Genomic DNA, 15422 nt, shown 5'->3' on the forward strand with positions numbered 1-15422 from the left:
CTTATCTTATTGTTACTGTCTTCTCTGAACATGAAGTTCTTCTACAGTGTGACGTGATGACGGAGGCAAGTCACGAGGTTTTGATAAAATAGGTACATGAGGACTGTACATCAAAGCAGTACAGAGGTTGTAGTGGTGGTGTGGGTCCACTGCCATCATGCGGTGGTAAGACCCATTGTACAAGGACTTAAAGAGCAGACACTACATCTGCACAGCCGTTTGTCAAATAAATGTCCTCTCATAAAACCGCTCAAGTGGACTAATTATCCTGACTTTTAATCAGCCTATGTGGAATCTACAACTCAGATAAGTGGGACATTTTTGATCATCTGGAAATATCTCATTCTGTGCTGCTCCAGCTTGAGATAATTGTATTTATTTAATATAGATTTGAAATAAATGAGAAAAGAGAAGAGCACTCCGAAGTTTCCTTACTTTTTAATCGCAGCATGGACGTTCTGGGCCGCACTTTCTTTGTTCTCATGATTCTTACAGTTTTTAACATGGACTTCAAATCCCATGGCACACTAAACAAATCTAGTGTTGTTTCTTGAACTGTTTGTTCTCTTTTATGACACTGGCTTTTTGTTAGGTTTTAAACATAGCAATGAATAGACGTAATGAGAAAAGGTCAGTATCATCAACAGCTTACAGAGACAGAAGACTACAACGTTATGATTGCGCAAAAAGTGCGCAATCCCTTCCATCCCGTGCGTTACTATGCCGACAGCAGCGCACACACCAGACACTTGAGGACGTCCAAACCAAACTCTGGTGGTGCTGTGCGCTGCTGCGTAACTGTGACAGATGTGTACAAGACACTACCTCACCAGATGTCAAACTCAGATGTTGGAAGTTGGTGTCTCAGAGCTGGAGCTCTTCAGATAGACAGAGACACGAGAGACACACTCATTTACAGCCATGGAGAAGTTTGCATTTTTATTCATTTACTTGGTCGATATTCTGATGTGTTTGGGAACTGCTCAGCACCATTTACGCGCACACGTGGGACCGTGGAGACAAAGGTTCCAGTGGGAAAATAACGGCCGTGTGTACAGTTTGTTGAGCACCGGGACCCAGTATCGGCCACCGGCACAGAGCAGAAGGAGCACGCAGGTTTTCCTCACAACGAAGAACGGGTTTAATCAACCTGTTGCATCCACCACAGTCAGACCTGGGGACTCCACAGACATGGCACTGGGTCACGCGCAGCAAAACCAGCAAATGGACACCTCGGTTCTTGGTGCAGATGCGGGTCAGTATCTGCTGGCGGGACACAGTCAGTCCTCACCGCGGATCATAAACACAAGGGAGACTGTGTTTGGATACCGTTCACGCGGGCCACCATCCAACCGCAGCGCTCCTGCCTTCAGCTCCATCCAGGAGTTCTCCGGCAGCGGAGTTCCACGGGGAGGCCGGAGCACTCCTGGGGAGGACGCACCGCAGGCCACCTTGGCACCTGTACGAGCGCCGGACTTTACGCCCAGCAGACCAAGATCAGAGAGCATGGGGTCAACAACTACCCGGACATGGGCCACTCCTTTATGGGCTGATAACGGGTGGAACGGACGCCGCATCCCCCACCAGACTAGTTTATCCGCAGACGTCCGGAGCGCACACGGAGCGCGGCCACTCAGTGTCTCCCCCACTGCGCCGTCCGGTAACGCCGTGGAAATACACTTCCCACGACCCAGAGTTGACACAGCACAGGCTCCAGACACAGGTGACCCACGAGACCCACACAGCATTCATCACAGGAACTCAGTTTACTATGACGTTTACCCACCGGACCGCAGGAACCGGCAGCCTGCGCGGCCTCCACCGGGAACAGGCTTCGGCACCAGGTTCTTTCATAACGGTGAGACCGAAACTATTGAACCCGAGAGAGGTAACCAGAGCGCACGACGAGCAGCTACAGTCACGATACCAGACGATTATCACTAATGAAAACCACGATAAGAGTCTCAGTAATTAGACAGAACCATCAATCAAATTATTATTGGGCCAAAGTCACGCAGAGGCACAAACACACCTTCAATCCAGTGCACATTGTAATGTATTTTTTAATGAGATCAAGCGTTAATGGCCTGAAATCAAATATCTTCTTTAGTTTCAGAGCATGTGAACAAAGCCATATGAAATGGAATGATGATAGACTGACACAGGTTCATTTAACCAGAGACTGTGGAGAAATGTAGCTAATAAGTTATGACTGTAAAAGTTTCCACGTTTCCCCTTTAATTTTCTGCTCTATTGCACTTTTTTGTGCAAATGTTGAGACTGAAATGTTCAACTTGCACACACGTGACGAAAATGTAGACTATTCACATTTTAGGGAACACCACTAAAGAATTGAATCTTTATAATGAAGCACTTGACCAAATATGCTTAGTAACAGCATGTCTTTACAGCTGTGCCTTTGTTTTGCAGGTCTCCCAGACTTGGTTCCAGACCCCTACTACATCCAAGCTGCCTCCTACATACAGAAAGTACAGATGTATGCACTTCGCTGTGCTGCTGAAGAAAACTGCCTTTCCAGGTGCATTTGAGTTGTTTTAGGAATTGCATTAATTTGTCAGAACAACAATCATGTTATCAATGAGGACTTTAAGTCTGTCAACCCTCCAGTTAATTTCCAGTGCATATTTAATCATTAATAACTACATCGATTACAAATCAATCAATAGTGTAGTGGTGTAATTCACCACTCATAGATGATAGTCCCATCAAGATAAGTCACTATGTCTTATATGGAATTCATGTTCAAACTTTTTTTTTTTCTTGAGAACACATAACATACACAACATTTAATTAAAAAAGACTATTGATTCATTTATAGATATAAATGCAGAAATTGGATGTGTTCTGTTAGGCTGTTCAGTTAAACTGAATCCATACAGCTCATAAAGATCAGTATATTACATATGCAACACACACTGAACATGCAGGAACATACCGCAGACTTAGAGCAGTGGGCTAGTGAGTCAAGTGCCTTGCTCAAGGGCACATTCGCCAACAGTTTCTGTGCCGGTCTGGGAACCAAACTGCCGACCCTTCAGTCACAAACTGCCACTTCACCTTTTAGGTCACAGCTGCCCCTTTGAAGTGTTAGACTGGAATTCAAGGAAGCAAAAAAAATCACCATTATTGAAAGAAAAGTTCTTATGAGAAACCAGAAATTAAAAAAAAAAAAATCTACAAGGTATGAACAGTATGAATGCGACAAAAATGTTACTACAATATGTTTCAGCAAACCTCCAACATATTTAATGTAAAATGTATTTTCTTTTCAATATAACTGGGACTTTGTGTGTTTATATCAATGGGCCAGAGGTGGTTGGGATGGATGATAGATTTACAAATCCCAGGACTTTTGTTTTATTAGATAAAAGTGTTTTGGTAAAGATTCTGAAAGGATGGTAGATGCTTTAAATCTGTTAACACCCACCAGATCAAGAGGGTTATGGTTAGATTGAAAAAAACTGTAAAAATGTGAAACAGACATTTCTGAAAATGACAAAGAACTTGTCCTTTAGTCCAGAACGAAATGAAACCACAAGTATAACAGTAAAAGGATATAAAAAAAGATATCCATGTAGATATAACAAGAACAGTATGAAAGTACAAATCTGTAGACATATACTGTATATCTGTAGATATAAACAACAAACAAGTCAAATGACATCTGCAAACTATGTGCACTGTAGCCTTCATCACATTTGTATCCAACTTACTAATTTACTAACATACAACTTTGTGCTGATCCTGGTGTCATGTGCGTCACAATATGAGTCCACATTAAACACAACAGCAGAGCCAATGTTTAGCGGCAGCAAAATTAAGAAAATTGTAATGACCCGAGTACGGTGACTGAACCCAAATGCAAGACCCGGAAGCAGATGTAAAAGTTTACAGTGTTTATTAAACACAGGTTTAACAGACAAGTCTTGGATACTGATAGAATACAAATTCTTGAGGTCACAGAGTTCAGGGTTCTTCACAGGGTTTGTGAGGTGGACCGGAGACAGACCCTCACAGCCCAGACCGAAAACACACGTAGGGTATCCGACTAGGGGAAAGCAGAGGGATGTCAGTACACAGACCAGGTCAAACACGGTAAGGCAGACAGACAGGCGACAGTATATTGGGAACAGACTAGCTCACATACCAGTAAAACAGGCAGAAAGGTCAAACACACGTAGAATCAGGTAGCAGAGGCACAGACAGGGGTCGGGCAAAAGGCAGAGGTCTTGAGAAACAATCCGGGTCAAAAAACAGGCAGACAGACAAACAGGATCCAAAATGCTGGTAAGTAACACACAAGGCGATATGAACTGGCACAGGACAGGGGAAAACACAGGGCTTAAATACACAAGAGGGAGGGAAGACAATGAGACACAGGTGGAACAAATCAGGGCGGGGACAGGTAATCACACACAGGTGGAGATGATTAGGGAAAGGAAGCAAAGACACCAGACATGACACATGAGGAGAACTTAACAAAACTAGAAGCACTCGGAGAGCGCAGACCTCCGCCAAGGCTGATCAGTGGCCCCCCCCGTGGGCCCCCCCCACGCCAAGGAGGTTATGTTTTTGCCAGGGTTTGTTTGTTTGTTTGTCTGTCTGTCTGTTTGTCTGTCCGTTAGTGTGCAACATAACTCAAAAAGTTATGGACAGATTTTGATGAAATTTTCAGGGTTTGTTGGAAATGGGCCCCCCTGTGGGCCCCCCCACCCCCGATCACCACCAAATTTAATCTTTTCTTCCTTATCCCATTTCCAACAAACCCTGAAAATTTCATCAAAATCTGTCCATAACTTTTTGAGTTATGTTGCACACTAACGGACAGACAAACAAACAGACAAACAAACAAACAAACAAACAAATCCTGGCAAAAACATAACCTCCTTGGCGGAGGTAATAAAACAGGAAGTGACAGACAAAACACACAAGACAGACAAAACCAGACTAATGTCTGGTGGCAGATGTGACAAAAATGAAGCTTCGATTCAGGAAAACTTTTTTTTTTAAAAATTGATTCAAGTTTGTTAATCGATTAATTGTTTCAGCTCTAGTCATGATTAAACTAATGAAGTTTAAGTTATGTTTCATCTGCTTGTTAAACATTGAAAATAGAAGGTGTTCCTTTGTAAGTGAAGTCTAATATACAGTATGTATGTTGGCCTTCCCTCATACTAACCCATGAAAAGAGCAGAGGGTAAGTTTTATTAAATCATTGTGAATCATGGGAGATTCTAATGACTCTGGAGTTGGACTTTAACTGCTGCTGTGTGATAACTTTTGACACCAAGTAAGATACGAATAAAGGAAAAACACATTTACTATTTTCTGAAGTTATGGCATCAGGATGTGTGCTGGCCTCACTCCCATTTGGAAGCTCCAGTGGAATGACAGACTGAAACCTGGGAGCCGAATGAACTCCTCTTCTCTGATGTGAACAGCTCCTCAGCCAAGTAAAATAAGTTCTGAAATGAAAGGCAAAGGATTCCTGAGGTAAATGCAAAAACTAGGAGTTCAAGACCAGAAACCACCTCTGTCTCTGTGGCAGTAAATCATGCTGATGTCAGTTGGTCTGTGAGCCTGAAAGAGACTTTAATGGGCAGAAAAACATGTCTGTGGAGGTGAACATGATGTAAAGATACAACATATTTGATGCCACAAGGGAAAATGATTGAGTTGTGTGGCTCCAAGCTGTTGTTGAGGTTTTTTAACTCTTGTATTATCTCTGGTTGTTTCCCTTTTCTTCAGGTCTGCATACCATCCAAGTGTGAGTGACCTGGAGTACAGAGTCCTACTGCGATTCCCACAGCGAGTGAAGAACCAGGGAACGGCTGATTTCCTGCCAGTGAAGCCCAGACATGAGTGGGAATGGCACAGCTGTCACCAGTGAGTTTGGTCTTCTGGGTTTGACTAAGAATAAAATCCTTTACTGTCAGTGGGTCAGATAATCATCTAGTTTTATCATTTAATTTAATACCTTTGGTAGTGTTTAATAAGTCAAACCGACTGGTTTTGCAAGAGGGATACAAAAAAATGTAATATGTCATCTCATCTCATTGAGTTACACCAGATTATTGCATGTCTTTATGAGTCACTTTTTCTTCAGTTTTCTTCGTTTTTGATATTTCAAATTTAATCTGAGCTTTTATGAACATCTACATGATCAATATATTACATATAGGAAAATATGTAATTTTCACTGAAAATGTCAATGTCGAGGAGCAAAATGTCAATGATAATATTATCATAAGTGGTGATAGTTGTGGGTCTTTAAGCATTAAACCAGTATATTCACAATCTGCCACTGTTTTGTATTTGCACCTGGAGGATTCTGTTGGATTTCTGTAAATTGGTTTAAGAGCCTGGTTTAGACCAGCTTTAATTGTAAAGTGCCATGACATAACTTTTGTTATGATGTGGTGCTATACAGGTAAATTTGATTGGTTGGTTGAAATGTCATTTCATTTTTGTGTCTTTTTTCCTGTCTCCAGGCACTATCACAGCATGGAGGCTTTTAGTAACTATGACTTGCTGGATGTCTCCACTGGACAGAAGGTGGCTGAAGGACACAAGGCCAGTTTCTGCCTGGAGGACACGTCATGTGACCCGGGGATCCGACGCCGCTTTGCCTGTACAGCTCACACACAGGTGGGTCCGAGAACTATCTCTTCTTATATAATCATACATCCTCTTCCTGGTTCTTTGACTCAGATAAGATGCTGATGACTGATCTGTTACATGATTTTTAGTGCCGTACGTGCATCACACACATCAACTATGACAATAAAATGAAGTCTAAAAGTGGAATTTTAAAAGGATGCTAGTTCTATGTTGGAAAAGACAGGTCCACCTGTCACAACTGAACACAGGAGTAAGAAACCAAACCCATGACCAGGAGTCAGAATTGAAGTTCACAAGAAATGATTTAATAAAGGACACAGAAATAGATGAGCCAACGGTGGTCGTCTGGAGAACAAGGGTCTGTGCTAGAGATCCACTGAAGCAGGCGAGGAGCAGACGTGAGGCAGATAACCAGGTTCAAAGTGGGTTTCCAAGCAGAATTCAGTTAGGAGGCAGGCTGGATCATACACAGTAAAGCAGGGAATCAGGCTGAGGCACATGTGAGGGATAGGCAAAAACAGAGCACCGTAGCAGGCTGGGTCAAAACACAGGAAGGCAGAGGTGCCGGGAGGTGAAGGCAAGGATCAGGAGAACAGGCAGGAAGAATTGCTGGTAAGTATCTCACAAAGGACACAAATGAACTGGCAAACAAAGAAGGAAGCACACGGTATATTTATATACACACACTGGGACAAGGACATAACAAGACACAGGTGAAACACATTAGGGCAGGGGAAGGTAACCACACGAGTGGGAAAGGAGGGAACAGGAAGTAAAGACACCAGACATGACACAGGAAGGAGGATGACAAAATAAAACAGGTAATGAGAGGACAAACACCAAAACACTACTGCCTGGGAGCTGTTGTGACATCCACTTACTGTAGGTGCGTGGTTTAATGCTATGGCACATGTATGGCCCTGGAGAAAAATAATATATTCTAAAAAAACAAAGTGGAACTATATGAAGATACCTGAAACCCTTTGTACTATTTATTAAAATGACAGATATTGGACAATCTTACAGGAGGTGTAGGACAAAATATATTATCATATATAATATTATCATTTTGTTCTGTGGTGTTTGAATGAATAACATTGAAAGTGTGCTAATGCACTGTACAATAACACAATTTAAGGTTCAATATGTATTTGTATTTGACTATTCATAATGTTTGTTTTTTTTTTTAAATTTATCTCATATATCATTTATTTTATTTTCATTTATCATTTTCTATAACACTCAGAGTAAGAGAGTGGAATGGTGTTCTGTTCATGTGAAGGGGGGAAAATTATGTATCCATCCATCCTCCATCCATCCATCCATCTGGGTCCAGGTCACAGGGGCATCAACCTGAACAGAGAAGTCCAGACTTCCATCTCCCTACCACCTCCTCTTGTTCCTCCGGTGGAATTCCAAGGCATTCCCAGGCTAGCCAAGAGATATAATCCCTACAACATGTCCTGGGTCTGCCCGGGGTCTCCTCCCGGTTGGACATGCCCGGAACACCTCACCATGGAGGTGTCCAGGAGGCATGCTGACCAGATGCCTGAACCACCACAGCTGGCTTCTCTTGATGTGGAGAAGCAGTAGCTCTACTCTGAGCCCTTCCTGGATGGCTGAACTCCTCACCCTATCTCTAAGGGAGATGCCGGCCACCCTGCGAAGAAAACTCATTTCATTTCTTCTATTTGTATCCATGATCTTGTCCTTTTGGTTACTACCCACAGCTCATGTAGTTGGAACACACCCTCTAGCCCTCCTTCTTAAAAAGGGGAACCACCACCCTAGTCTGCCATTCTAGTGATACTGTCCCTGTCCTCCACACAATGTTGAAGAGGCGTGTCAGCCAAGACAGTCCCATAACATCCAGAGCTTTAACCTCCTAAGACCCAACTATGGGTTTTCTGTCCACATTTGTGGACAAGAATTTCACAACTTTATACAAAAAAAAGGAAAAGAAAACTGTCCACCACAAAGAACATTCCATAAAAATATTAAAAACTGCATCTGAAAAAACTGTTGCATCATGATGTTTCCAATATAGGCACTTATTTAATAAAAAACAAAAAAAGCTTGTACTTTGCTGGCATTTCCTGGGTCTTAGGAGGTTAAGGAATTCGGGGCAGATTTCATCCACCCCCGGAGCTCAGCCACCAAGGAGTTGTCCAGCTTCCTCAGAGACCTCAGTCCGAGTGACAGACGAGCCTGCCCCTGAGTCCCAGGGCTCTGCTTCTGCCACAGAAGACATGAAGGCAGGGTTTAGGAGCTCCTCAAAGTATTCCTTCCACCGCCCGGCGATGTCCCCAATTGAGGTCAGCAGAACTCCAGTGCCACTGTAAACAGTGTTCGTGGAGCCTGGCTTCCCCTGCCTGAGTGGCCTGACAGTTTGCCAGAACCTCTTCGAGGCCAACTGAAAGTCAAGCTCCATGGTCTCACCAAACCCCTCCCATGCCCATTTTTTTTTACCTCAACTGCCAAGGCCACAGCCCGCTTAGCCTGCTGGTACCTGTCCACTGCCTCAGAAGTCCCAACAGCCAGCCAGGCCCTATAGGACTCCTTCTCCAGCTTGACGGCACCCCTTACTGCTGGTGTCCACCAACAGGTTGGGGATTGCCGCCATGACAAGCACCAGTGACCTTGTGGTGCCTGCATTTTCTTTCAAAATAACACTGTACAGGTGAATTTTGAATGTTTAATATACAAAACAAAATCCAATAAAATTGGAGTTTCACAATATGGATTTTTTCAGGGGCTTGGACCTGGTTGCTATGATACATATCATGCCAACATCGACTGCCAGTGGATTGACATCACTGACATACCACCAGGAAACTACATTCTTAAGGTGAAAGCATCACACTGCTTCAGCAGTAAAACAACATAAGCAAGTGGACGAACATCTCTGGAAATAGTTAGACCATTGTGGTAAAAGTCAGTATTTTTGCACAGATAAAGGGAGTTTTACATTTAATAAGACATTTGAATAGAAATATCAAAGTTTCTCAATAATAAGTGAAATAAAATAAGAACATCTGATTTTGGTTGGTTCATTGCCTGTGTTTATCATCCTGTTACCTCAGGTGATGGTGAACCCCTCCCAGCTGGTTCAGGAGTCTGATTTCTCCAACAATGAGGTTCGGTGCAACATCAGATACACAGGAAGCTATATACAAGCCACAAACTGCAGGATCACCAGGTAAGTCACTCAGAACATGTCTGCACTTCCAATCAGTGTTATATAATAACAAAGTAATAATACTTCACTGCAGTACTCAGGTATGTTTTGGGAGAATTTGTTGTAATTTGAGTATTTTTATTCTATTTGCTTTACTTCACTACATTCCTAACTCAATTGCATACTTTCTACTCTGTTACATTTTTAACGCACAGTGGGCCGGATCTACTAAGATCCCAATTTGCGTGTACTAATTTGCGTGCGCAATGTAGAATTTTGCGTGTGGGGTTGAACTGCAGTTTGCGGGTGATTTACAAAGACTGCTTGCGCAAATGTCAACAGGTGCAAAGTCTTGCAGGACCCACCTATTTAAATGAGGATTTTGTGTGCCTTAAACTGTTCTGGGATATGGCAGCATTAATGGTAACAGTAAAGTGAATGATCCAGATGCATGGAAATGTAACGTTAGAGCTTTGTCATAGAAGGTATTGCATGACTCATTCATTCACTTTTCATTCTAAAGGTGTGTGTGTGGAGGGGATGGGGGGGGGCAGTTGGACTCTCAGGCGCACATAAATTTGTCATGCTATTGCCTAATGCCGGTGCATATTGACAATCATCAGGAGTGGAAAAGAGTCCCGTAAGGGAGTGTGTGTGTGTGTGTGTGTGTGTGTGTGTGTGTGTACGGGGGGGTTTCGTCTCAATTATTACCTCTGCCAGGAGGTATTGTGATTGCTTTGTGTGCGTGTGTGTTTGTTTGTTAGCAAGATAACTCAAAAAGTTATGGACAGATTTTCATGAAATTTTCGGGAAATGTTGATACTGGCACTAGGAAGAAACGATTAAATTTTGGTGGCGATCGGGGGTGGTGGTGGTGGTGGTGGTGGGGCTTGCCGTCCATAACTTTTTGAGTTATCTTGCCAACAAACAAACGAACAAACAAACAAACAAACAAACACGCACGCATGGGAGGCAGATCTGTCTTGGCGGAGGTCTGCGCTCTCTGAGTGCTTTTCTTGTTTTTTCTTTCGCCACTCCAAAAATGTTCACACAAGGGTGAAAAATGCATTCTCTGGATCTTGTTTCATCATTTCGATGTCTCCTAACTAGGGACGGGAATCGTTAAGAATTTAACGATTCTGATTCCATTATCGATTTTGCTTATCGATCCGATTCCTTATCAATTCTCTTATCGATTCCCATTGGGTGAGGGAATAAAAGAGTACAAACGGGTGTGTTTGCATTAATTGTCTTTTGTATTTCCATCTCTGCACAGAAAATATAACATATACAGTATGTACAAATAATAACAAGAAAAGCACTCGGAGAGAGCAGACCTCCGCCAAGACAGATCTGCCCCACCCCACCCCCGATCACAACCAAAATTTAATCATTTGTTCCTTGTGCCAGTATCAACATTTCCTGAAATTTTCATGAAAATCCATCCATAATTTTTTGAGTTATCTTGCTAACAAACAAACAAACACGCACGAATGCACGCAAACACACAAAGCAAAGTGATCACAATGCCTCCTGGTGGAGGTAATAACAGATAATGCCGAGCCCAGTTCGGGGTGGGGGGGTGGGTGGCGGTGTGCAGTGAAAGTGAAACCTAAGACTCTTTACTAATTCCTCTATTGTTGCATTTCTATTACGTGGACCCGGTTCAACTCGGCTCGGCTATTCTCCCGTTGTTGTGCACCTCATTTCCTTTCCCCTTCCTTCGGAAACTTGTATTTGGGTGCGACGTTTGTTGCTCACACCAGAACTGGAACTGGACCCGGCGTTCATTCTGCTGCTACATTCACAAGTGCCGCTAAGTAGCGTATCAAATATGTGGCATTCCTGTAAATGAATCACATGCTGTGGACAAATGTTTGAGCATACTGGAGGGATTCCACCCTTTTGAAGACATGGAAGCTTAGCAAGTGTTACAAGTAAGTGGACCTGGTGTCATCTTTTTAGACTGTTTCTGCCTCAACACCATGTTGGCTACGTTCTGACCAAAACAATGCAGCGTACGTGTGATGTCATCACGCATGTGCAACAAAGGTGGAATCGATAAGCAGAATCGTTAAGCAGGCAGACAAACGATTCCAAGGAATCGAGCTACTGAGAACCGGTTCTCAAAAAGAACCGTTCTCGATTCCCATCCCTACTCCTAACTGCAGCCATGTGTGCGCAATTACGCATACAGACCGTTTGCACCTCCTTTTGAGACATGGTAAATATAGATGCAGTTTCTATGAGCAAAATTGCTTTCTGGTTTGATAAATCACTGTGCGTGTGTTAAATTAATATGTTTACATTTTCTCCTCCCAGCACACACACAATTGCGTGTAAACATCCATCCATCCATCCATCCATCCATTCATTATCTTCCGCTTCTTCCGAGGCTGGGTCGCGGGGGGTAACAGTCTAAGCAGGGATGCCCAGACTTCCCTCTCCCCAGACACCTCCTCCAGCTCTTCCGGGGGGACCCCGAGGCGTTCCCAGGCCAGCCGAGAGACATAGTCTCTCCAACGTGTCCTAGGTCTTCCCCGAGGTCTCCTCCCGGTGGGACATGCTCGGAACACCTCCCCAGGGAGGCGTCCAGGAGGCATCTGAAACAGATGGCCGAGCCACCTCAGCTGGCCCCTCTCGATGTGGAGGAGCAGCGGTTCTACTCCGAGCTCCTCCCTGGTAACTGAGCTCCTCACCCTATCCCTAAGGGTGCGCCCAGCCACCCTGCGGAGGAAACTCATTTCGACCGCTTGTATCCGGGATCTTGTCCTTTTGGTCTTGACCCAAAGCTCATGACCATAGGTGAGGGAAGGAACGTAGACTGACCGGTAAATTGAGAGCTTCGCCTCTCTGCTCAGCTCCTTCTTCACCACAACTGACCGATACAGCGACTGCATCACTGCAGAGGCTGCACCGATCCGTCTCTCAATCTCATGCTCCATCCTTCCCTCACTCATAAAACAAGACACCAAGATACTTGAACTCCTCCACTTGGGGCAAAGACTCCCCACCGACCCAGAGAGGGCAAACCACCTTTTTCCGGTCAAGAACCACGGCTTCCATATTGCATATTCATTGTGGCAAATGTACTAACTGGATGCAGATGCGTGATTTTGCACTTTTAAAAGACGCAACCCTTAGTGCACACTGTTAGTAAATCAGTTTGTACATTTTTCTGTGTGTGCAATGAGTTTCCACACATTTTAATACATGTAAACCTTTAGTAGATCTGGCCCAGTACCCCTTACTTGTTACAAAGAAATATTTACAGGAAATTTGGTGTTTTCACCTCAGAGATTACTGGTGATGCAACAAAGTCAGGAAGCTGATTTGTCATTGGGCCTAATCGCGTGATGCGCAAGCGCAAACGACAGTCCACACTCAACCTGTCAGCAATCTGTTGATGTGAGCAGCAGCAGTTGGCAGCAATCTCGTAAGCGGCAGTACATCATATGTAAGGGTGGCAGCGAAAGAGGAAAGGAGGTTGGGGAGAGAGGGAGAAAAGAGAGGTCAAGAAGAACAAACATGGGGGAGGGAGGGAGAGTTGAATGAAGCTATGCAAAAAAAAAACAGGTTGCTATTAGGTAAATTGTTTAGACTTTGGATATCTTGTTTACGAAGTGTTATGTAGATTTTCTGACATTTATAATAACAGTAGTAGCCTCCTCCTGTTTAGGTTTTTGAAACTTTGTTTTTGATGTAAGCATCACTTTCAATATTTTGACTGCATGTCTTTTACTTCACCATGTTTTAAAATCCTCTATTAACTTTATAATATTCTAAATTCTGACTGCCTTTGGTTGTTATTAATATTTACTTGTACTTTTGCTTTCATTACTTGAGTACATTTAATTGCAGATTACTTGATATACTTAAGTACAGTAAATACTAGATACTTACAGACTTTAACGTGAGTAGCTCTTCAGTTGGTGACTTGAACTTCTACCAAAGTGATTTTTTGGTAGAGTACCTGTACTTCTTCTCAAGTGTGACTCTCCAGTACTTTATACAACACTGCTTCCAATAGAGATTTAAAAGTTCACTGTGTAACATTTATTGAAATCTAGCAGTAAGTTACAGATGGGAACCTACCAAATACTCACCCTCACCCCCATCTACAGTGGCTTTAAACCTTAAAGATACAAACAGCCACTGGCAACCAAAACCATCTACTGCTCTCAAATGTTTAATACCTGTTGATCCACTAATCCTATCAATACATATCAATAACTGATGGAAAATACAGGTTGTCATCTTCTTATGGTCATCAGATATGACCCATTTGGACATTCAGAGGCTTTGTAGTAAACGTGGAAACACTGTCATCTTCTACAACATTGATTCACCAGTAAAACCCATAGAGTTTGATGAATGACGATGGATGGAGACACTTAATTAAATCTTGCCTGAAAAAGTCACTTTTTTCTTAGTTTTCTCTTTTTTGGCATAATAACCCTCAACTTTATTCTGAGTTTTTATGAACATCATCATTATTTGAAAATTTTATGCAGGAAAATACCAGATTTTTACTGGAAAAAGAAACACAAAATGAAGAGGATAATATTATAATGACTGGTGGTAAATTACTTAAGAAATGTTAAACGGATAGAAAAATTCAGTTGGGAACTGCCATAGAAGTAGCACTGGGTCTTTGTTGGTTAATGCAGATCTGTATGAGCATAGTCTTGGTGTAGTTTATTGTGTTTGTTTTGTCTAATATGTGCAATTGGGATTTACACTTTGTACTTTAAAGGCCTCCTAATGCCGGTTCTATAAACCTTCATTTAATGACTCTGGTCCACACTTAGACATCATAGGTGATGATAATTTACATAAGGACTGGCTTCCGCCTTCGGTATAAAGGAGTCCATTCTGAGGCGCTGTAGACACATGCCAGTACTACATGGTGGACTTGGAGCCGACCTGCTTATTTTATACATATAAATGATTCATTCTAAAGTAACAGAAACAAAATTATGAATATTATATTCCATCTTTGCAGTTATATGCTCTTAAATCCTCCTAAATCTTACACACTGGATCTTGAGGACAAACACATAAGTAACTCTTTAATGTCTTGTGTGTTTCACAGAAGCTGACACAACTGAAGGGACAACTTTTCCACCACACACATGGGTTTAATGCCTTCCTGTTGTTTGCTTCTATCCTGAAATAGACTGGATTATTTATAACAAATGTAGCTGAAGGCAGACTGGCTGTGTTTTCATGTAAATTATTATATTTTTTATATTCTTTATTTGTGGCTTTTTCAGCATGTACCTTGAGTTGTATGTACGCAGTGTGTCTTAGGAAAAGTATGATACATATGTAAATTCTTTCTCTGATTTGAGTCAAACTATGTGGCTGAACGGTTCCTGGAGAGAAAGTGGTGCTCTTCCTGTATTCAAATTTTGTCTCTGCAGATTAAAGTGTCTCTGTTTCCAGTGTACAGATATACACAAGTTTTGGCAGTGACACAAATTTTGTTTTTGCAAGCTTTGTTGCGTCAATGTTTTAAGATTTTTTTTTAATCATATGTTTCTGTGGTACATTGAATAATAATTATAATTATCTTATTGGCAAATAAATCACCCATAAA

At 42.5% G+C, this 15422-nt stretch overlaps 1 protein-coding gene across 2 annotated transcripts; it reads left to right on the plus strand.

Moving 5' to 3' along the window:
• Positions 1-117: 117 nt before the first annotated feature.
• loxl5a (lysyl oxidase-like 5a) lies at positions 118-15405 on the plus strand. 2 transcript variants are annotated; one of them, XM_030132099.1, is made up of 8 exons: positions 118-1858; positions 2431-2539; positions 5368-5454; positions 5770-5907; positions 6513-6669; positions 9395-9490; positions 9726-9841; positions 14916-15405. In XM_030132099.1, the coding sequence occupies exons 1-8, from the start codon at positions 922-924 to the stop codon at positions 14920-14922; spliced, it is 1647 nt and encodes a 548-aa protein (XP_029987959.1). In that variant the 5' UTR covers positions 118-921; the 3' UTR covers positions 14923-15405. The 2 variants fall into 2 exon arrangements, with proteins under 2 accessions (XP_029987959.1, XP_029987960.1); XM_030132100.1 differs by lacking the exon at positions 5368-5454.
• Positions 15406-15422: the final 17 nt, after the last annotated feature.

This window comes from Sphaeramia orbicularis, chromosome 4, assembly GCF_902148855.1.
Source record: "Sphaeramia orbicularis chromosome 4, fSphaOr1.1, whole genome shotgun sequence".
NCBI lineage: Eukaryota > Metazoa > Chordata > Actinopteri > Kurtiformes > Apogonidae > Sphaeramia > Sphaeramia orbicularis.

Coding starts and splice junctions, on each gene's coding strand:
- loxl5a (XM_030132099.1), top strand. CDS start 922: ATGGAGAAGTTTGCATTTTTATTCATTTACTTGGTCGATATTCTGATG. Junction 1,859..2,430: donor CACCAGGTTCTTTCATAACG/GTGAGACCGAAA, acceptor TTTGTTTTGCAG/GTCTCCCAGACTTGGTTCCA. Junction 2,540..5,367: donor GAAGAAAACTGCCTTTCCAG/GTGCATTTGAGT, acceptor TTATGGCATCAG/GATGTGTGCTGGCCTCACTC.